This window comes from Hemiscyllium ocellatum, chromosome 21 (assembly GCF_020745735.1).
Source record: "Hemiscyllium ocellatum isolate sHemOce1 chromosome 21, sHemOce1.pat.X.cur, whole genome shotgun sequence".
Classification (NCBI taxonomy): Eukaryota; Metazoa; Chordata; class Chondrichthyes; order Orectolobiformes; family Hemiscylliidae; genus Hemiscyllium; species Hemiscyllium ocellatum.
The window spans coordinates 64,003,683-64,026,562 of NC_083421.1; the positions used below are offsets into that span (position 1 = coordinate 64,003,683).

At 45.1% G+C, this 22,880-nt stretch overlaps 1 protein-coding gene across 4 annotated transcripts in view; it reads right to left on the reverse strand.

Annotated features, from left to right (window-relative positions):
• Positions 1-22,880, reverse strand: part of sec16a (SEC16 homolog A, endoplasmic reticulum export factor) — an 82,990-nt gene that overhangs the window by 38,888 nt on the left and 21,222 nt on the right. For all 4 annotated transcript variants that reach the window (XM_060841636.1, XM_060841638.1, XM_060841637.1 and 1 more), the window contains exons 2-11: positions 17,897-21,295; positions 13,116-13,249; positions 10,614-10,711; positions 9,368-9,485; positions 7,633-7,825; positions 3,732-3,897; positions 3,332-3,480; positions 2,725-2,786; positions 1,719-1,857; positions 608-841 (exon numbers count right to left, since the gene is read on the reverse strand). In XM_060841636.1, the coding sequence (XP_060697619.1) occupies positions 608-841; positions 1,719-1,857; positions 2,725-2,786; positions 3,332-3,480; positions 3,732-3,897; positions 7,633-7,825; positions 9,368-9,485; positions 10,614-10,711; positions 13,116-13,249; positions 17,897-21,232 (4,629 nt within the window). In that variant the 5' untranslated portion in view covers positions 21,233-21,295. The remainder of the gene's footprint in view (positions 1-607; positions 842-1,718; positions 1,858-2,724; positions 2,787-3,331; positions 3,481-3,731; positions 3,898-7,632; positions 7,826-9,367; positions 9,486-10,613; positions 10,712-13,115; positions 13,250-17,896; positions 21,296-22,880) is intronic.

Genomic DNA, 22,880 nt, shown 5'->3' on the forward strand with positions numbered 1-22,880 from the left:
ACTTTTCTCCTTGACTGGTGGATCAATGACCAGAAGGATCATGTCGCATTACTATACAGTATCAGTTTCTTTATTGAAGGAATATTGTGAATGCAGTGGAAGCAGTGCCGGGAAGATTTACTAAAGTAATATCTGCAATGAGTGGGTTGCCTTATGAGGGAAAGTTAAACTGACTAGGCTTGTACTCTCTGTAGCTTAGAAGGCTTGACTCAAACATTAAGATCCTTGATGATCTTGACACTGTGAAGGTGGAGGGGATGTTTCCTCATGTGGTAGAATCTAAAACTAGGGGTCACTGTTGAAAGCAAAAAGGTCACCCATATAAAACAGGAGAATTTTCTCTAAGGGTCGCATGTCTTTGGAATTCTACTTCCATCAGCTTTTCAGGAAGAGAGACTTTGAATTTATTTTTTTTTTAAACGGCAGATGTAGACAAATTCTTGAAAAACAAAGGGATGAAACGAAATTGGACACCGGAATGAATATGGAATCATCAGATTGTCATGATTATATTGAAAGTAGCAGATGAGGGACTGAGTGGTCTATGTCTGCTCTGAAATTGTGTATTCGCCAGCACAGATGTTGAGGATCCAACTCGGACTTTCACCTTCTTGCGGCCGAAGAGCAGCAATTCGCGGAAGCGCTCGGTGTCCTTGGCAGGGTTTTCTGTGGTGTTACCATCGAGGAAGCTGTCTGTGAAGAGGCAAGACTCATCCTCCGCACGTGGAACCAAGTCATTGTTGAAGTCAATAAGGTTTGCTTCATTGGGCGATTTGCCAGGAAGCCAAACAGACCGATGTTCCCGCAGTAGGAGTTCAGCAATATCCGTACCAATCACTGTCTGCAAGATACATAAATGTCATGTAAGCTTGTGTTTAAATTTGAGGTGGTCGGCACACACTAAGTTATCTTCACCCACTGGCCAGATTTTGTACGCAATAGCAGCAAAATTGCATAATGCCAAGTAAACTAGATGCACAGGAATTAAAGAAAGAATTCCAATTTTTACAATCTCAGGAAATGCAAAAACATTTGAGCACTTTGAAATAGTCAAATTTAAAATATGAAATGCAGCTGCCAACTTGTGAACATTTTCCTGCACACAGCAATTCCAGCTAATGGATTCTGTAGTGAGGATGGTTGAAGGATATGTATTGGCTTAACACATGGTAAAATTCTTCATAACAGTGCCATGGGATATTTAGCATCCACAGAAACAGGGACTCAAATTCACGCTTATTCATAAGATGGCATCTCCTCAGCACTACACCTGGAGTGACCCTGGCTTGCACTTAGGCCTGGTATAGGAATTGAATCCCGAGGGGTCAACTCATTGAGCTTTTAGTGCTTACAGCACTGAATATGCAGCTAATTCACTAACTACTCAGCTCAGCAGACCAAGGATGAAGTGAATCAGGGGATTGGTCTCCAATAAGTTCTCCCAGTGACTCCAAGGAGCCAATAGCTTTCTGTTCTCATTCGCCACCTTTCCAAGACTAAAGGTGAAGAGAGAGTAAATAGATTAACATTCCTCTTCGTAAACAGTTTGAAAGCTGTTGGATTAACGCCTATGTTGTAGTTATCAGCTCTTGCACAGGTAAAGGGCACACTTCCCTTCTCACGTGATACATTTGAACGAATTGTTTACCAAACATTGCAAATCAGCCATTAGCGCTGGAGAACTTTTCACCCTGGAAGGTGCAAGTGCAGAAACTCACCCCATTCTGCCTGCACAGCAGCACAATCAGTTCCCACAACAGGCTGGCAGACTCTTTATCCAGAAGTTCGTCATTCCTCAAACATTCCGTGGCTTTGTTTTGAGCAAAGGTGATAACATCAACTTTATGAGTCTCTTCCCTACAGAAAATTAATCAGAAAGGAACCTTGAACCCTTCAAGTTCAATAATTAGTAAACATGCACAAGAATGTTTAAGCAGCAACTGGGTATGCTGGCCATGTGTGAAATTGCAGGCAGCCTGGTGATTAGATTAGATTCCCTTAAGTGTGGAAACAGGCCCTTTGGCCCAACAAGTTCACACCGACCCTCCGAAGAGTAACCCACTCAGATCCATTTCCCTTTGACACTACGGGCAATTTAGCATGGCCAATCCACCTGACCTGCACATCTTTGGACTGTGGGAGGAAATCCATGCAGACACGGGGAGAATGTGCAAACTCCACAAAGACAGTTGCCCAAGGCGGGAATCGAACCAGAGTGCCTGATGCTGTGTGCCTGCAGTGCAAACCACTGAGCCACCGTGCCACCCTGGTGATGCGGATCAGTAATTACTGGGAAATTGCAGATACAGTGTAAGGATCGAAAGGGAAGACACTTGTTAACAGGATGTAATCAGTAATATTCTCTTGGGATCTACATTGGGATTTCAGGTACAGTGCAAATCAAATCTCTGGCATGCCTCATTGCAGTAAACAAGCGCTTAATTCAGGAACTGTGGTCCTTATACAAATACTTCATTTTTACACTGAACCAAAGCGACCAGACAATTCTGTCTAAAGACAGCGTCTTGCTGACCTATTTTACAAGGAATAGTAAACTACACTGATGTCCAGATCAAATTAAAGACAGCAGCTTTCCTTCCCTCGAGGACAGCTTTGAGATCACTTACTAACACCTGCTTTTTATTTTCAGGCCACGTAAGCCAAATCAAATTCTGGGATTTGCTTAAGAGCAGGCTCAGTGAGATGTGGGATGAAGAGACTTACTTCACCAGTGGCCCTGGGAACTTCTTCAGATCCTCTTGTTCAGGCATGTGCTGCAGCATCAACTGAGGAATAAAACAGTCCATGTCAGCCAAAACCATAGGCAGCTCATCCAACTATTGCTTAAAAACCAAAGTTTTGACTTAAAATAGTGCATCAATCCACTGGACTCCTTCCCTCACAAGTCTCCAGAATCAGGAGGGGACAGAAGAGACTACATTCTCGCACAGATCAAATTCCAGTTTGAGCCCCCAGTCAAGGCTGATGGCCAGGAAAGGTTGGAAATACCTCAGGCAGCACCTGAGAGAATCAAGTCTTGCTGGATGTCACCCATCAGAGGTGAAAGATTATATCCCGTCAGTATAGAACTGAAAGATCAACTCAGGGAAAGTAAAAGTTTATGAGCCCTGCTCTCCACGCCCACTCACTGGGAAGTTCACTGCTCTGCGACCCAGAATTCTGATCTACAGCCTGCGATGGCAGAAATTCAACCATGGAAGCCGAGTGTCTCTAGTCTGAACTTCTACATGTGACTGGAAAAAGGTGGCTCTATTAATATATATACCAGAAACCTGGCAGGGTCTGAGTAAGGGATTCAGGCAGTAGGTACCTCCAGACTGTGCAGCTCCACCAAAGCAGGTTGTCCTTCTGAAGGGAGGTTGGGCAACACTTTCAGCAACTGTCCACCGGGACTGAACCGGACACAAAGATGAGGAACTGTGAACTTCTCAGGGGTCACTGGTCTTGGTGGAGCTCCAGCTAAAGCAAAAAGAACAAACGGTTTAAAAAAAAACACAAAACAGGCTAAACAAAACTCTGTTGGATCCCTGTTAATTATTATTCAATGTATAAATCTCCTCAAACCCCTCCATTAGATTCCAGCCTGAAACACATTTCTGTGTATCCATGAGTATAGAGAATCTACCTTTAAAGTGATATTGTGCTGACATAACAGGTCAGGCACAATGGCTAAACACTGATGTGTAGTAGTGTACATTAGAGGAACAAACCTTTCTCCAATGGCTGCCAGTCTGTTTCTGTTGGATATCTGTACTGATAGTCCGAGTAGCCTGGATGTACTGTGCTTTGAGAGTACTGCCCATAGGTGTAATCTGTGCTGGCTGCGTGAGCTGGTGCTTCAACAGTCAAGTCCTGCTGACTCCTGTAAATCTGACTCTGCAAGGAAGGAGAGAGAAAGCAGAAGGTGCTGATAATTGGAGAAGTGGATGAAAGGATAAACCTCTTGCTATTTTAAATATCAGAGAGTGCCCTTATTTTTATACATTCCCTTTATAAATTCCTACCTGCAGATTTTAGTGGAAACTACACATGTAAACACATCATACTGCATGTTCCGAGCAGAGGGATGCTCCCTAGCTCTTGGTCTGCAAGTGTAATTACAGTGTGACATGCTTCCATATGTGTATGTACACAGACTCTATTATTGACAGGAATGCTAAAATTTTTTATACAATAATTAACAGGACGTGTGCGCAGACACAAGCTTTGGAAAATGTTTAGGCCATTCTTGACTCTCAGTATTTCACCCACTGAATGACAAGATCCCCCAGAGGTCAGCAGTAAGAAAACTACTATTTGCTCATAATAAGACAGAGCCTGACTTATTAAGCAAACAATAAGGATGCTGCAAATTTGGAGTGAACAAGCTCTAATGACATGTTATCAACATGAAGATTAACTCAGTTCCTCTCTCCACTTGACCTGTCAATTTTTTCCAACATTTTCTGCTTTTATTAGTGAATGACCTTTATAGGGTTTGCCTGGGATTTACGTAGGATATATGCCACAGTTATAGGTAGTTTGGTCCAACCAGTCTTTGCTGGCATTTATGCTCCATTCAAGCATCCTCCCATTTATCTTCATCTAAATCTACTACTCTAATCTTTTATTCCAGTCTCTCTCATACGCTCACCCAGCTTTCCCTGAAATCCAGTTGTCTCTTATTCTTCCAAACTCGAGTACAAGCCCAGCCTATCCATTTATTTCTCATTGGAGACCCCACCTCTTCCAGGTACTAGTCTGGTAAACCTTCTCTGAATGGCTTCCAAGACGTTTAGCCAGATCCCTCTGTATCAGAGCTCTGCGATCTCTCACCATTTTAAAAATTGGCTGCTTTTTTTCCACTATCAGCCAAAATGGACAATTTCTCATTTCCCACTTTATACTCTGCTTGAAAGGACGATCACCACTTACAACCTATTTATATCCTTTTATAACAGCTTTAGACCCTCTTCATAACTCACTTTCGCAGCATTATTTTTTGTTGCACCAATGTTTTGCTGACTGATCCACAGGCTGTGTTCTGCCCCCTGAAATACAGAAATTAGAGTATTCTACACCTTTTTCTAACAAATTATGAAATTTGTAGAGTATTACCTCGCTATCTCTTCCCTAGATGGTTTTAAAAACCAGATGAAACCCACCATCCTGAGTTTGATTTTTCTTCCCCCATGAGCAAAACATCCCCTTTGATCTTAGAATTCTTCATCTCACTACCCTTATTATTCAATGCCATCCAGAAGTTACAGTCAATAATGAAACAAATTAAGAATATAATATTTCTGCCATTACTTGACCATACTTGCAGTGTTATCTTGTGACCATTTAAATGACTTCATTCCCATTCCAATCATTAACTGATGTGCTTCTGAAAATATTTCACAATTTTGTTTATGTTCCTTGACAATTTAACTTCATGCTTCTCTTTGTCTCCCTAATTTTTGACATTTCTCCTAACTTTGTTGTATTTTCTCTAATGCACTTGCCTGCTGTCTCCGTATTTCTTCCAACCCCTCAATTTTTCCACGTTATTTGTCATCCAAGGAGTTTCACTCGAATTTAGTTTACTCATTTTTTATAGCAGTATATATTTTTCTTGTATTGGTCTCCAATAGTTAATAAACAACGTTTTGGCGAATCAAAAAAAAAGTGTCATTTTATCTGAAGACCAGCACAGCCCACAGTGATTTCTCATTCTCTTTAATTATATCAACAGACCCAGTCTCCCCATGCCTGCCATGAGTGGCAGACCCAGTCTCTCCTCAATGCTAATTCGATCCATGCCCGGTGAGACAGAAACAAGATATCAGTCTCTGAATTATCTCTGCCACCTCCAGCAGGCTGCTGTCAAACATTATTCCCTTCCCCTCCTTTGTCAGAATTCTAAAAGACAGTTCCTTCTATGACTCCCTGGTCCACTTTCTGCTAGTTTTATCACTTTCTCACTCCACAGAGCACCTTCTCATACAATTACAGGTTACCTCCTCACTGTCCAAGGCCCAGACACACCTCCCTCTGCTAGGAACATGCAGTATGATGTGTTTACTTGTATTTCTTACAATCTGCATTCACTGCTTGAGACTAAATGCAGTCTGGGTCACTGCTTTGCAGAACACCTCCATCCTGTAAGAAAGACCAGCCCTGATCTTCCAGTTACTTGGCATTTCAATACACCATCTTGCTCTTGTGCTGATTATTCCCTACTAGTCCTGCTGCAGTGCTACAGTGAAGCCTGAACAAAGCTGGTGGAGCACCTCATATTCTGCTTGGGAAGCACAAAAGTTGAATGAACTGCTTGTATTGGACCTGAAACCTGAAGCCTTTTTCTCTCTCCACAGATGCTATCAGGCCTGAATTTCTCTAACACATCCTGTTTTTATTTCGGAACCAAGACACCTTTTTTTTTTAAAATGGGCAGACTTTATTGATTGACACTCCGAGTGGCAGGACAGAAGGAAGCTCAGAGGAACAGAGGGATCTTGGGTATTTGTCCACAGATTCCTGAAGGTGGCAGTACAGGTAAAAAGGGGACTCAAGAATGCACACATTTGGCTTTACCGGTTGTGGCATAGGTAATAAAAGCAGGGAGGTTATATTGGAGCTGGACAGGACTTCAGTTAGGCCCCAGTTGGAGCACTGTGCGCAGTTCTGGTTATGATTACACGGGAGGGGTTGCAGAGGAGATTCAGCAGAATGTTGCCTGGAATGAAGCAGCTTAGCTCTGGAGAGAGAGGCTGGATAAGCTCAGGTGGGTTTCTTTTGAGCAGGAAAAGGTTAAGGGAGGGACCCGATAGAGGAGTATAAAGTTATGAGGGGCATGGACCGGGGGGGGAAATAAAAAACAGCTGTCTCCCTCAGAGGGTCAATAACAAAATGATATAATTTTAAGGTGAACAGCAAGAGATTTAGCGGGGATTTAAGGAAAAATATGTTCTCTCAGAGGGTTTTGTGGGTCTGGAAAGCACTGATGAGATTAGATTACTAGATTACTTACAGTGTGGAAACAGGCCCTTCGGCCCAACAAGTCCACGTCGACCCGCCGAAGCGCAACCCACCCATACCCCTACATTTACCCCTTACCTAACACTACGGGCAATTTAGCATGGCCAATTCACCTGACCCGCACATCTTTGGACTGTGGGAGGAAACCGGAGCACCCAGAGGAATGCCATGCAGACATGGGGAGAACGTGCAAACTCCACAAAGTCAGTCACCTGAGTCGGGAATTGAACTCGGGTCTCAGGCGCTGTGAGGCAGCAGTGCTAACCACTGTGCCGCTGCCTGGGATGGTAGTTGATGTGGGAACCCTCACAACCATTAAAAGCAATTGGATGAGCACTTGAAATGTTAAAACATTTAAGGCTATAAGGCTTAGTATAGGAAAGTGGGACTAGTATAGATAGTGAATTTTTGACAGAACAGACTCAATGTGTCAACAGGCCTCTTCCGTACTGTTAGACTGTATGATTACTCCGTCTTACTGTTCCTTCCACCCATCGGTCCCACCACTCTCCCTTTATGTTTCCCCAGTAACATAATCCATTAACCTCGCTCAACTGCTTAACTACTCACTACGTTAACACATCTGCTGAGATTACCAGCGTTCCTCACCTGCTGAGAGCGGGAGCCAAAGCTACTCCGCCTGCTCCTTACGCTGTGCGAGCTCAGTGCGCTGTGAACAGACTGTTCACTGTGTGTGCTGTGCCCATCAAACTCATCAGGGTACAGGTCCTGCCGACTACTTTCATCGAAGCTCACATCATAGCGAGGGTCGTAGTGCCAGAGGTTCTCAAATCCATTCCTCCTTTTAAACAAAACCCAATTTATTGAAATAAATGAAACCTTGAATGAAAATTCTTCACCCACCCACCCAAATCCTCTCCGATCAGTTGAGTGTAGCTTGGAGCTGGAGTGCTTCATAGCTGGATATGGAAATTACTTTGTATAAAAGACAAGTTGCTTAACAGTTAACACTTTACGTTAACCATTTGTACGACGGCTTCAATCACTGAATGGAAATAGACTGATTTTACAGGTAATACAGGAAGTTGGGGAAGACAGGGAACTGCTACCAGCTCCTGCAGGGACCAGAGGGGAATATGGAAAAAAAACAAAACACAGCTGCAATGTCGTCAGCTAAAAGCCCCTCTCCAAACCCTGATGTCTCAATATCCATACTCAGCACCACATCCTCATTCTCAAATGAAAACCTGCTCTCAGTCGCCCAGCCAATGACACTCAAATCCAAGCAGCCAAATGTTACAACCATCCTCCACACTCCAGACTACATGAGAGAACAGTCACTGTCTCTCAATCCTTGGAAAGTCTCTTGGAAGTCCATTTAGCAACTCTGAACAATACAGTTGAGAACCAGTAGGAGTCCTGCACACTGATCTATGTTCGAATATTGTTTATATAAAAAAAAATGAGTGCAAGAAGAAAACTCTGACAACTTATCAGGCCAATAGACAAGAAGGGTTTATGCCCGAAACGTTGATTCTCCAGCTCCTTGGATGCTGCCTGACCTGCTGCACTTTTCCAGCAACACATTTTTAAGCTCTGACCTCCAGCAGCTGCAGTCCTCACTTTCTCCCAATAGGCAAGAATACCAATGCAAAAATAAAACATTAATGCAGTCTAAGTGTGCAGGTTGGTTGGCGAGTGGACTTTTATTGGTATAAGTGTGATGGCAAAACCCAGCCTCTTGAACATGTACACCATGCAAACATGACAGGTTGGCATCAGCTACACAACCAGGCTCCTCATCCTCACCACACTAAATCCAGCAAAAATCTGCCCGTCTCAGGTTTGACAGTTTCAGCACTCCTCTCCGATTGTTTCTTCTCGCCCCACCAGGTCAACATTTGGTAGAACAACAATTCCAGATTTTGTCTCCCCTATATGAGAACACCCCTGTATAGCCTGGTTCAAATTTTAATCTTTTGTTCAGAACTCTCTACACTAGAAGACAGTCTGATTCATCCAAACAACTCTTCAAAATTAGTTTATAAAGTTTTGCTTCGACCAGCCCTTCGACTATTATAATCAATGTAACAGAAGACTGACCCATGATTCTCTCCTCAGGTTACCCTTATGAACCTTGTGATCCTTCTCGAATACCCAGGATGAACTCTGTTCAATGCCCACTCAAGTATGTGTCGAAGCTAATCAATTCTCTCTCTCTCCCCACTTGCCCAATACAGTATTGCCAACCCCTACCCTACCCAATCTTCAGTATAAGGCATCTTAAGAGAAATGCATAGGCTCTGCTCCACAATGAGTTGGAGAACTGTGGCAAAGGAGCCACAGGGCAAAGCACTCTATTCTCAAGTGGTCTGTTACTCACCTATCGGTGTAGAGCTCCCGGTATGGTCCATAGTACCAGTATGGCATTTCATATTCCCTGTAGTCTCTGTATCGAGGATCATAGGCAGCTGGGTCATATCTATCCCAATGAGCTGAGTCTAATAAAATATAATGTAGTAAACTTTGAGAATCACTGCAGGTTGTATTAAAGAGGGAAAGAAAAGGGAAAAATATTTAATGTTTCCATAACAACACAACCTCAGGACATCACAAAATTCTTAAGAGCCAATTAACTACCCATTGAGGTTTTGCCACTTATTTTTATATTCATTCCCAGCATCTACTGGCCATCCCTAGTTACCCTTGAGGTGGTGTTGGGGAGCTGCCTTCTTGACCCACTGCGATCCATGGTCTGTAGGTAGATGTACAATGCTTTAGGGAGGGAGTTCTAGGATTTTTACTCAGCGACACAATAGACAATAGGTGCAGGAGTAGGCCATTCTGCCCTTCGAGTCAGCACCGCCATTCATTATGATCATGGCTGATCATCCTCAATCAGTATCCTGTTCCTGCCTTATCCCCATGACCCTTGATTCCACTATCCTTAAGAGCTCTATCCAACTCTTTCTTGAAAGTATCCAGAGACTTGGCCTCCACAGCCTTCTGGGGCAGAGCATTCCACACAGCCACCACTCTCTGGGTGAAGAAATTTCTCCTCAACTCTGTTCTAAATGGCCTATCCCTTATTTTTAAACTATGTCCTCTGGTTCGGGACTCACCCATCAGCGGAAACATATTTCCTGCCTCCAGTGTGTCCAATCCTTTAATAATCTTATACGTCTCATTCAGATCCCCTCTCAGCCTTCTAAACTCAAGGGTATACAAGCCCAGTCGCTCCAATCTTTCAGCGTAAGATAGTCCTGCCATTCCGGGAATTGACCTCGTGAACCCACGCTGCACTCCCTCAATAGCCAGAATGTCTTTCTTCAAATTTGGAGACCAAACCTGCACCCAATATTCCAGGTGTGGTCTCACCAGGGCCCTGTACAACTGCAGAAGGACCTCTTTGCTTCTACATGGTAGAACAGTCTTCTGGTATTCAACATTTAGCCTCAACCGTGAAGTACATTGTGGTAGGTGGCCAGTGCTTGTGGAACCTAAATACGAATAGCAGCTTTTGCAGGGATTTAATGCTCCATTAACTTACTGAATATTTCACTCAACTAATCACTGAGTGGAAGAGAACCAGCTCTCTAAGCAAAGACAAAAAAGTGATTCTTCCTTACCTCTGTACTGATATTGGCTGTTGTAATAATCCGGATAATAACCAGGATATCCCTCTCGTCCACTTCTTCCACCATACAGATCTTCAGTGCACCCTTGCCTGAGGAGATCACAAAATAAGGGTGGATTGAAACATTGCTGAAGATTCTTACTTCAGTCAGTTTGTGTTAAAGATTGGAAATAAGAATGTAGATCTGTGCCCTGAAGCCTGAATGGCGATGGTTAGAGACAATCAACCACTGGCAACTCATTAACATACAGAAGGCAGTAGAACAGGAATGTACATGAGGCACTAAGGAAAAGTTTTGATTAACCTACTTCACAGAGTGGAGAAGCAATGGAACAGATTATCCAGAGACAGTTGTGACGCATTCAAAGCAAAAATGGAAAGAATTTTGTTTAACAAAACTCATGATTGAGTGGTTTAGTGGTGGCATGGTGGCTCAGTGGTTAGTACTGCTGCCTCACAGCGTCGAGAGCGTGGTGCTGGAAAAGCACAGCAGGTCAGACAGCATCCGAGGAGCAGGAGAATCAACATTTCCGGCATGTACCCTTCTTCAGCACTGCTGCCTCACAGTGCCAGGGACCTAGGTTCAATTCCAGCTTCGGGCAACTGTCTGTGTGGGGTTTGCACATTCTGCCCGTGTCTGTGTGGGTTTCCTCCCGCTGTCCAAAGATGTGCACATTAGGTGAATTGGCAATGCTAAATTGCCCATAGTGTTCAGGGATGTGCAGGTTATTTATATCAGCCAGGGGAAATGTAGAGTAATAGGTTAGGGGAATGGGTCAGGGTGGGATGTTCTTCTGAGAGAGTGTGGACTTATTAGGCCAAATGGCCTGTTTCCACACTGTGGGGATTCTTCTATGTACCAAGATACAGTGAAGAATGTTCTATTGGGTTCTTAACAGGCATATTGCACCACACAAAGTCCATCAGGTAGAAATGTGCAGAATACAGTGCTACAGCAGCAGAGGTGCAGAGATATCAGAATTAGAATGTGAGAGGTAATTCAAAAGTCTGCTGACAGTGGGGAAGAAATTGTTCTTGAATTTGTTCTTACATGTATTTAATTTTTTATATCTTCTGCCCGATGAAAGAGTCAAAAAAAGTTATGATGGAACAGTAAGACAAAGGGACAAAAACAAATTGTTTGAGACACTCAGAAAGCTCTTCAGAATGGGTCACAGGATCTCTCCATAAATGCAGCCAGACCTATTAAGTTACTCCAGCACTTTCTGTTTTTGATAAAGATTTCCAGCAGCTGGATTTCCTTATTTTATTTGAGTGAGTTTAAGTGGATGTGAGCATGTACATGAGAGAGAGCAGGGTTTGGAGGAGTGGTGGTTAATAGAGGAGTGGGCACAGGTGAGGCAGGACAGGCAAGATGCTGGAGTTCACTTCTTAATATCAATAACAGGAAGGCGTGAATCAAGGCAGCCAGGCTTGCCACACAGTATCCTGGCAGATGTCAGGGATGTTGTTATCAAACACCCAGAGTAGACAAGTAGAGTGCCAGGAATACAGAAAGTCCTTGAGAGGGAGTGGATGGCCCATTGCATCTGCAGTCCAGCTAGATGATAATGCCTTCAAAAGGGAAAGGGGCTCAAGAAGAAAATTTTAATTTGCAGGCAAAGTTGTGCAACTCTGCTACTAATGCAGACAAGGATCTTCATTTCTTGGTTTCCTCCACCCCCAGACTCACCACTTCCTCATTTACTTCAGTCAAAGGGCTGGATGGAAAATTAAGGCCAAAACACACAAAAGAAACTTGTCTACAATACTCCCTAACTCCTCCAGCCGACCAATTCAGGGTTGGGTAGGTAGGGAAAGAGGGAGGCTAAAGTAATGGGGGAGGGGTTTATGAATGAGCACAACAGTTTGTGAAGGACAGAAAAGTGAAGCACTTTAGTAAGTCCCATTTTGGGTCAATTCTGCAATCACTCATGCACCAGCAAGGAGGTTAACAGAAGGACTCACAATCAACTGGAATCCCATCCCAACAAAGTTATGGGGCTTTTGGAAAGAGGGTGGGAAGATCAGTAACAAAAAGTGACGGGGATTCAGACTGCTGTTCAGGATACATGCTGAGAAGTACTTCTTTAAAACTTCATTGAGCTGGATGTGTCTCCCCAGGTCAGCATTTATTGCCAATCACCAATTGCCTATTGATAAGCTGCCTTCAGAACTGTAACCTATGTGGAGGGACACCACTATGGTGTTAGGGAGGGAGCTGTAGCCTCAATGAAAGAATGTATATGTTTGAAAGTCAGAATTGTGTGGGCTTGCAGGTGAGGGCATCCTGATGTATCGGCTGTCCTTTTAGATCGTAGGAATTAAGGGCACGCAAGTGAGATAAAGGAAGCAACTTGTGTACTGGTGTCACACAAGATCTACAGGCAGAAGCACATTTAATGTTTATGGAACTTTTGACTCAATTTCCAATGGAACATATCCTAAAATAAGAAATTCAGAGTAAAGCCTTCTTCTTCTTGCAACTCCATACCTGGAAGTTGGTCGATTGGAAGACTGACTTGCTCGTGAGCTGGGCCGGCTGGTCTTCTCCCTCTCTGATTCCTTGTAACTCATGTTGTTAACATCGTATCTGCCATATCGGGCATAACGGCGATATGGATCATCCTGCAGAAGTGAGAACTAGTTAACAACTGGATCACTGGCAAGGAAACATTATGAGCTTTAATGAGTTCTCTCTCGGGGCCAATATTCATTTTTCAACCATAATCACTAAACTATTTGGTGATTTAACACCTTTTTGTTTTGAGATCTTTGTGCATAAACTGGCTGTTGTATCTTCTACAACATCTTGTCAGGAGAAGCAGGAAACCACACAACCACCTTACATGGTTGAGCATCTGAAATATCATACGATTCAAGGCCCAGTGTTGGAAAGTAGGATTAGTGTTGACATGGGCTGAACAGTCGCTTCTGTGCTTCACAATTCTCACTCCATAACACTCAGGCTGAAAAAGAATTCTTCCCCAGTCAACACTTTCTTCCTTTGCTCCCATGTGAAACTGCTGAGTTCCAGCAGATTGCGCACCCTATATGAGTCAGCAGAGGTCATTAGAAGGTTATTGGTGATCACAAGCAGGAAGTGCAGAGTCATTTATTTGCCAGCTAGTCACGGTGACATCACTGGGCAAGTAATCCAGCGATCCAACCTAATATTCTGGGGACAGGAGTTCAAACCCAACCACAGTAACAGGTAGACTTCAAATTCAATTAACAAATCTGACACTGAAAGCTGATCTGTGATAACAACTTCAAAACTGTAGATTATCAAAAAGACACACCTGGCTCACTAATGCCCTTTATGGAAGGAAATCTGCTGTCGCTATCTGGTCTGACCTACATGTGACTCGACCCCACAATGTGGTTGATTCTTAAACTGCTCTTTGAATTGGCTGAGTAATGGATGGGCAAAAAAATGTTATCCTTGCCGGTGAAACCCAGACGACATGAAAGAATAGGAAAAAAAAATCCCCAGACGCACTGAAGCTGATTCCAGGCACAGTGATCTTGGCGATGTGAGGACAGCTGGCTCAATGCTCAGAAGTTGAATCTGGACCCATTTGTGATCCATCCAACCCATCTCCAGGAGAACCTGTTCAACAGATCACTTACTGAATAACAGATCAGAGGAGCAGCATCGCCAAACTCTTCCCCAAGGACAGCTGCACAGAGAGTTCAAAACTCACTCACTGAGCTGTCACTCCTGGTGAAGGAGCAGTCACTGAGAAGGGTTCCAACAAGAGGAAGTCAGAAAGATAGCCAATCTAGCAATTTCAGAATGATCACATTGGTGAACACTAAGGACAACAGAAACAAATTTAGAGGGAACATGAACTAAGGGTTTTAAAGTAGAATAGTTGAAAGCCTGGGTCAGATCAGTTATCTGAAATGGGAAGAGTTGGTTTGGAAGGAGGGCATCAACAAGCATTAAATAAAAGGTAAGGCAGGTTACCTCCAATGGCAGAGCTCTCTGCACAGACGATGAGTATGCAATGAAAGATGAGGAGACTTCTTGTTTTAAGATGTACAGGATAAGATGACAATCACCAGGAATAAAGTTTGGGCTCTGCAGAGTTCTCTGCTTTATGCAAGTGAGTGAAGGGGGAATTTGCAAACTTGCCAGGATGACACAGATTTACAAAGTTGATACCAAAACTGAGGGGTTCTAAGCAGCAGGAAAGGGTGAACGAGCTGAAGCTCCTTCCTGAAAATAGAGAAGGCTGACTCAATAGAGGATTTTCAAAGTAAAACAGGTTTTAATAAGATAGATGTTCAGAACATAGAGTTACTTATGGAGGATGCAAAACTAAGGGCCGTCCAAGACAATTGCTATTAAACTCAATCAGGAATTCAAGAGAGACACCTTCACCCAGACAATGGTGAGAATGAGGAACTCACTTCCTTACAAAGCAGTTAAGATGAATAATGTAGATACATTTAAGGAGAATATGAGAGAAACAGGAACAGAAGGATATGTTGATACAGCAAGAAGGGGGTTTGAAACACCAAGGCCAAATGAAAAGATTGTCCTCCCTCCTAGGAGAATGTATGGATCAGTGAGTGCACTGGTATGGTGTTAGGATGGACTGGATAACCCAGCCCTTCCCAGCCACATTCCCAAACAGATCAACTTTGCATCATTTATTTTTGAATGTGAATTTTATGCTCGGCTGTCTACGTCGAGAACTGAAAGCCACAGCCAATTGTGTCAGTGTCCACATCAAACACTGAGGTATGAGGTAAGGGACAGCACAGGGTTAAGATACGGAGTAAAGCTTTCCCTACAATGGCACCATCAATCATTTCCAGAACTGGAACATCATCGGGTGAGATAGAGTAAAGCTCCCCCTACTCTTTTAAAGTGAAATTGGATGTGAGCATAAGAGGTACAGTTAGTAAGTTTGCAGATGACACCAAAATTGGAGGTGTAGTGGACAGCGAAGAGGGTTACCTCAGATTACAACAGGATCTGGACCAGATGGGCCAATGGGCTGAGAAGTGGCAGAGGGAGTTTGATTCAGATAAATGCGAGGTGCTGCATTTTGGGAAAGCAAATCTTAGCAGGACATATACACTTAGTGGTAAGGTCCTAGGGAGTGTTGCTGAACAAAGAGCTCCTTGAAAGTGGGGTCGCAGGTAGATAGGATAATGATAGCGGCATTTGGTATGCTTTCCTTTATTGGTCAGAGTATTGAGTACAGGAGTTGGGAGGTCATGTTGCGGCTGCACAGGACATTGGCTAGGCCACTGTTGGAATATTGTGTACAATTCTGGTCTCCTTCCTATCGGAAGGATGTTGTGAAACTTGAAAGGGTTCAGAAAAGATTTACAAGGATGTTGCCAGGGTTGGAGGATCTGAGCTACACGGAGAGGCTGAACAGGCTGGGGCTGTTTTCCCTGGAGTGTCAGAGGCTGAGGGGTGACCTTATAGAGGTTTACAAAATTATGAGGGGCATGGATAGGATAAACACACAAAGCCTTTTCCCTGGGGTTGGAAAGTCCAGAACTAGAGGGCATAGTTTAAGGGTGAGAGAGGAAAAATATAAAAGAGACCCAAGAGACAATGTTTTCACGTAGAAGGTGTACGTGTATAGAATAAGCTGCAAGAGGATGTGGTGGAGGTTGGTACAATTGCAACATTTAAGAGGCATTTGGATGGATATACGAATAGGAAGGGTTTGGAGGGATATGGGCCGGGTGCTGGCAGGTGGGACTAGTTTGGGTTGGGATATCTGGTCGGCATGGTTTGGACCGAAGGGTCTGTTTCCATGCTGTATATCTCTATGACTCTACTCTTCTAAACTAGAAGCAACTAGAAAGCAAATGATCCTCAACACCATCATCATCATCAAGCACTCCCAGGTTGGGGACAGCACAGGGTTAGATGAGAGTGAAGCATTCACTACATTGTTAAACTGAAAGTAAAGCTCCTTTTACACTGTCCACATCAAATACTCCCAGGTCATGGACAGCACAGGGTTAAATACACAGTAAAACTCTCTACTCTTAAATCAGAAATTAAGGACCCTCTACTGTTCTACATTGTCCACATCAAATACTCCCATGACAGAGACAGCATAGGGTGAGATACACTCTATATTGTCCTCAATCTCCCAGACAAGGGGAGAGTGCATCTCACTTTATAATATCCCAAACATTCCTGCTGCGTGACCTGACAAATTGTAGGACCCATTGCAAAAGAAACGCAGTATGAGAAAACTGAAATGAAATTACAAGTTTAAGCAACATATCAGAAAAGGTCTTCTCATGGCCTCAACCTAAATGAACTATTCCAATCATACAGACTCATCCAAAAGTTCCCAATGTGTTTTTTTTTGTGTCTGTCACAAGCGCAGGAAGAGCCTATTCAGTCTTCCAAGTTCATTTTGTTTATCAATGATCTGCATCTCAACAGGTGCACAGTTGAGCAGTGAAACAGCTTTTCAAAGTGATAGCCCTGGTTTGACCCTGCAATGGTCTCCATAACCACCCATCTGATCTCCTTAAAGCTGTAGCCCTGGTAAGTGGTAATTTACTGAAGCATGACCAGGTTATTCAACTATGAAAGGCATTAGCCCTGACAGTGTCCTCAATCCATGCAGCTATACATTCCAACAAGAGGCTTTGGGAAGTGATTTATTCCCCACACTCTCTTCAGCCCAGGGACACAGTGACTTGTTGTGACATCTCAATCAGTAGATGCCCTTGAAGGTGCCAGCATCGTTCTGGTCAGTAGTGCCATTATAAGTACAGCTATTGGAGGAATGCACCAAGTACCACGAACTGCCTGTGCTCACTGACCTACACTGGCTCCCAGTATGACAACAATTCAATTCAGAATACTATCCAAATTTTAAATCCTTCCAAGAACTCACCTTCCCTACCTCTGGAACCTCCTCAGGCCCTTACACCCCTCCAAGATGGCTGTGCTCTTCTAAATCTGTACCTTTGAGCATCCCAAGTTTTGTCACTGCATCACCAGATCCTAAACTTCCTTCCCCAAGTCCATTAATCTTGCTGCTGTGCTCTCCGATAACATGATCTTTAAAGGCTACGTCTTTGAACAACTTTAGGTCATGTTACCTCCTGTGTAACTCAATGTCAATTTGTATTTGATCTTATTTCACCTTGTAATCGAAGCTATATAAAAATGGGAAAAAACAGATACCTAACCTGACCTTGACTACTGGCACGTTACTGAGCCTCTGACCAAAACAGGGGCTATAATACAAACAGAAAAGGTAGCAGTTTTACCTGGTAATATGAATGGTTGCTTCTGGAGTCCGTCAATGGGTAAGACATCTGCTGGCCAACCCTCAGGTCCAGTGTAGGGTACGATGAGTAAGGCATGACATAAGGCTGCTGAGGGTCTGCACCATAGTCCTGGCACATATATGGATAGGCATAACCATAACCTGCATGTGGCTGCCCTGGTGGATACGGGTGCTGTGGCATCACATCATGGTGGGTGGGGGGCTGGGGGGCAGGTGCTGTTGTTACTGCTGCTTGAGTTGGCAGATGCTGCTCTTGTGCTGGAGGCTGAGTGGGACCAGATCCTGGGTACCCAAAACTGGCTGGCGGGAATTGCCCACTGACTGGCATTGACCCTGGCTGGCGCTGGTCATGAGTCACTGGTGGCACTGCCTGCTGTCCACTCACAGTGGTGATTGGCTGTTGCTGTTGGACATCTGCAGTGACCTGCAGGTAGAAACCTGCTTTGTCATTCATGTAGAGCCCTGTGGTGTATGTGTGGCAAGGAACTGACTGCTGTGAGGTGCTGCCAAGTGACAGAGAAACAGCCGGATTCATGCTAGTTAAGGGTTGATTAGGCACATTACTGTGCAGCGTGAAATCAAGCAGTTCACAATTGGTGGATGGGGTGGGCTGATCAAACCCTCGGTTTCTCATTTCGTCCTTGCCACTGTCACTGGGCGGCTGAAGATTGGAAGTTGGGGAGGTTACAATCATACCAGGGTCTTGGCTAGGAGGAGGGCTGGTGGTGATAGCAGGATCCACTGACTGCCCTTCGCTGCCCATTCTAGGGATGATGCGACTGTTTGCGGCCAGGTTCAGTGGAGCCTGTGCATGTGATGCTCCCTGGACTGTTGTGACCAGCTCAGGATTGGGAGGGACTGGACTTGCAAAGGCAGCACTTTGGCCATCGCCCCGATCTCGGAGAGGACATTCAGGGCTGGGAATGTGGGGGGAGGTCTGAAGTGGCCGAGCAAGCAGCACAGCTGGGGTAGGTGAGGCCGGAGTAGGGACCAGGAGCGTGGCATAGCTGGGAGCTGTCTGTTTTTTTGGGGCTCTGTCCTCTGCCACCTGGGGAGGATTTTCCATATTTCCATGAGGCACAGGGTAGCTCAAACCCTTACTGCTATCTTCGGGTGGTTGTATCACTTCCAACTTGGCGGCTGCAGGCACTGCCGGAGCAGCTGGTGCCAACATAATGCCAGCAGAGAAGCTTGGCAGCTCACTCTGTGCCCACAGAGTGGCAGCAGGGCTCTCAGATTTCACCCAGACACCTGACACCCTCGAGGACGGTCTCTTGTGGGACTCTTCTGGTGCAGGCCGTGCCACGCTCTTCGACGTTCCAACGCCAGCGTAGAGGTTTGAGTGAGGCTGGGGCATGCGGATGTTTTCCAGGTTATCCGGTGGCTGTTCCAAGTTGCCTGGGGAGACGTCCGATGTGCCAGCACCATGCCTCTGCCCCACAGTGGCCACTGTTGACTGGTTCAACTCCATCACCATCTTTGCTTGGTCCACTTCAACAGGTTTCACTGGGAGTTGGCTATGCGATCTGACTGGCTCAAATGAGCTGTTGGCACTGGCTTGGAAGGTAGTCATAGGCTTTGGGGAGCTGAGGGCAGGAGACTGAGAAAGCTGGCTGTAGTACAATGGCCGCCCTGCACTATCTGCCTCCCTGCCAGGGTGCAAAGGGTCTCGGCTCAGCGGGGAGGAGTCAATCTGCTCAAAGAAACGGTTCGGGGAATCGGTGGGAGGTTTCCCGCTCTCTTGTTGGATGAATGTATTTGTCTGGGTGTGGGATCTCCGCAGACTGGAGCCACTGCTGTGACTGGCACTGCTGTGATTTGAAGAGATACTGTCACATCGCAGAGGATGGTGTGCAGGGTCTGGGGTCTCAAGATTTGGTGGTGGTCCTGCCCCACTCACATTTCTGATGGCATGCAGCCCTTGGTTCACCAAAGCTGGCATGGGCTGGAATGCCACAGGAGTTCTGTCAGGCTCAGTGGGCAGGACCTCCTGATTCTGGACAAATTCAGAATTCTCATCATCTTCTAACGCCAACCCTCCCCCATGGGGCTGAGTGGAATCAACTGCCCCACCAGGTTCTCCGCTACCAATGCTGTAAACACCACAAGGAACAGGTGGCTGCGGGCCTAAGCCCCGGGGTTCGGCATTTCCAGTGCACAGCTCTGGCAGTGGCTGTGCGCTGAAGAAGGGTCCGGTGCTGGGCTGGAAGGCCTCCCCGATACTGGCACTGACTGCACTCGACTGCTCAGGCACCAGGGTTTCTTTGTTCTCCACTTCACCCCCTTTGAAAAACATGGAGACGGTTCCGGGTTCAGAGTCCCCAGGCGGTGGGTCTGACCGTGGGGCAGGACAGTCAGCCTGGTGTCCAGAGTGAGGTATAGCCTGCTGCTGGCACACTTCTCGAGGGGGACCAGATTGCCAATCCTCCGAGTGGGCAAAGCCAGTGCCAGAGAAATGCTGCTGGTGCTGGGGCAGTTGGGGAAATGGAGACGGTTGGGCAATGTCTTGGTGCTCAGCTCCAAGAAATTGCACCTGGGATTCCATTGATGGGGAGTGATGCTGCTGGTAGTGGCTACCTGCTGCATGGCTTTGCTGAAGGGGGACAGGCTGAGGGGCGCAGTAACCACCAAAACCTTGGGTCTGGGGGTCACTAGGCTGAAAGTAGTTCTGGACGGACGGAGGTCGACTGCCATGACTAACTGCCCACTGTGAGGAGCTCTGCTGGAATTGTGGTAGGAAAGTGGGTGGAGCGGGAGGAAAGGAATGGAGCTCCTGGCCCCCCTCCTGCCCATGGGGGTTTCGCGCCACTGGCCGTGCCTGCCCCATCTCACTACTCTCTGAGCCTAGCCCTGTATGAAAATATGAGGGCTCTTGGGGTAGAGCCTGTCCAGCTTCAGCTCCTTGAAGAGGGGCTGCAGGTGAGAACTGGCCAGCTTCACCAAATCGGGGTGCAGGGGGGAGGGGAGCTGGTGCACCATAAGGTTCACGCCGCTCCCCCAACGCACAAGGTATTCCATCTGTGGGCCAAGGGAGCTGACTCCCAGCTAGTCGGTTCAGGTTTGGCAGCCCTCCATTAACAGCATTTTGCAGTGATGAAGAACTGTTAGCCTGCATCTGCTGGCCAAGTCCAAATGGATCAGTGACTGGTGGCGGAGGCAATGTAGCAGGGGCCCCTGACAGGGGGGTATTGGGCCGTCTATAGGGAGCATTCCGTCGGAAAACATTGTGGGCCCCCCCACTCATGGGGACTCCAGTGGTGCTGCCATCGCCTGGTGATGATCGGGGTGGTGGAGGCTGCATTGTTGGACTCTGCATCAAGACTGTGGCAGCTCAAACACAATCTCCAGTAATAACGTGGCTGCTGATTAATCACTGTACCTTTTTTTTGGGGGGGGGGGGGAAGAGAGAGAGAGAGAGAGAGAGAATAGACAATGAGAAATAAAGACTAGCTTGGATTTTTATAATGTTTCACAACTTCAGGACGTCTCAAAGCATTTCACACCAACAAAATACTTTTTTTGAAGTATGAACATCATTTCTCACATCGGAAACACAGCAATTTGTGCACAAGATTCCACAAACACAACGACAAAATCATAGCATTCCTTTGACTACCCCAGCAAGGTTCAATGAGCAGAAGCAAAAAGGGTCCAGCCTGTTGCTAACATATCTTATTCACCCATCATGTGCTCAGGGACATATTGGGATTCCAAGTTTATCAATGGATTAATTTTGAAATTCCTGTCTTTACTTTCCAATCATATTCATCCTTATCTTTGCAACCTTCTTTAACACTACAACTCTCTGGGTGCTCGGTGCTTCTCCAATTCTGGCCTTTATGTATCCTCACTTTTAAGTCTCTCTTGCCACCAAAGTCTACAAATGTAAGAGACAAGGACATTAACTTAATGCTCCAATGTAGTTCAGTATTTTTCACAATTTAGAAAGAGACTTCCATGAAATATGTTATTAGTTCCAATTGGTCACGTGGTTACATGCAGGATCAGTAATCCAAAGGATTTGGCTAGCCAGACTGGGAACAGGAGTTCAAATGCCACTAGAGTAATTTGCTGGGTCCAGGTTAAATGGTGAACAATCCATGCAACTAATCCCAGCCATTACCTGTTGGGTCTATATGCACCGATAGGCGAAGCCAGAATCAGTGATGGCCACTGCAGCCAAAATTCCTACCAATACTCAGACAAAGAAGAATAGATGCATCTTCACAAATAAGCTCTCTCATAAAATAAGATTGAGTGGCAGAAATTTGTGCACTATGTATCTCGACAATCTCATCAATCTCATCAGCTATAGAACCTTAGAACCATGGGCCAGAATTCTCTGAAGAGGGACAATGACAGTAAACGTCACACAATATCTGTAGTGTGGGTGTCATTCTCCCCCCATGTTAATACAAATCTGCTGCCAAACTGACAGGAATCTCCAGGTGTCTAATGATGTCATCAAGTAGGGGAAACAGCCTGGAGTATTTGCACAGACAAAATCTCAGCTGTTAAACATACTGATTATCCTACATTACCAAATATCACTTTGCAAACAATAAAATAAATAACTGTGCCACATTCATAATAGAAGTTGAAACACCAAACTTTTTTTAAAAAGCATAGAACAATCACCAAAGGAGAAACTTGAATTCCAGTTTTTTTCAGGGATGGAGAGTTGTAAATATAAAGTCAGCACATCAGTACAAAATCAGTTATGTCTAATTCAACAAGGTGCAACTTTCCCAGGACATTCACGTCAAGACTAATAGCACAAAGTAAGTTTTCACAAGGTCAGTGATTTTTCATTGCTTACGAACGGTATGGTCTTCAACAGTAAACCAGTCAGAGAAACTTAAAATTACTAACACAGAATTTGGAATTTCTGTATTTAGCTCTGTACGTGCAGATCCCCAACATCACTGGTAGCTTTAGTGGGCAGCATGGTGGCACAGTGGTTA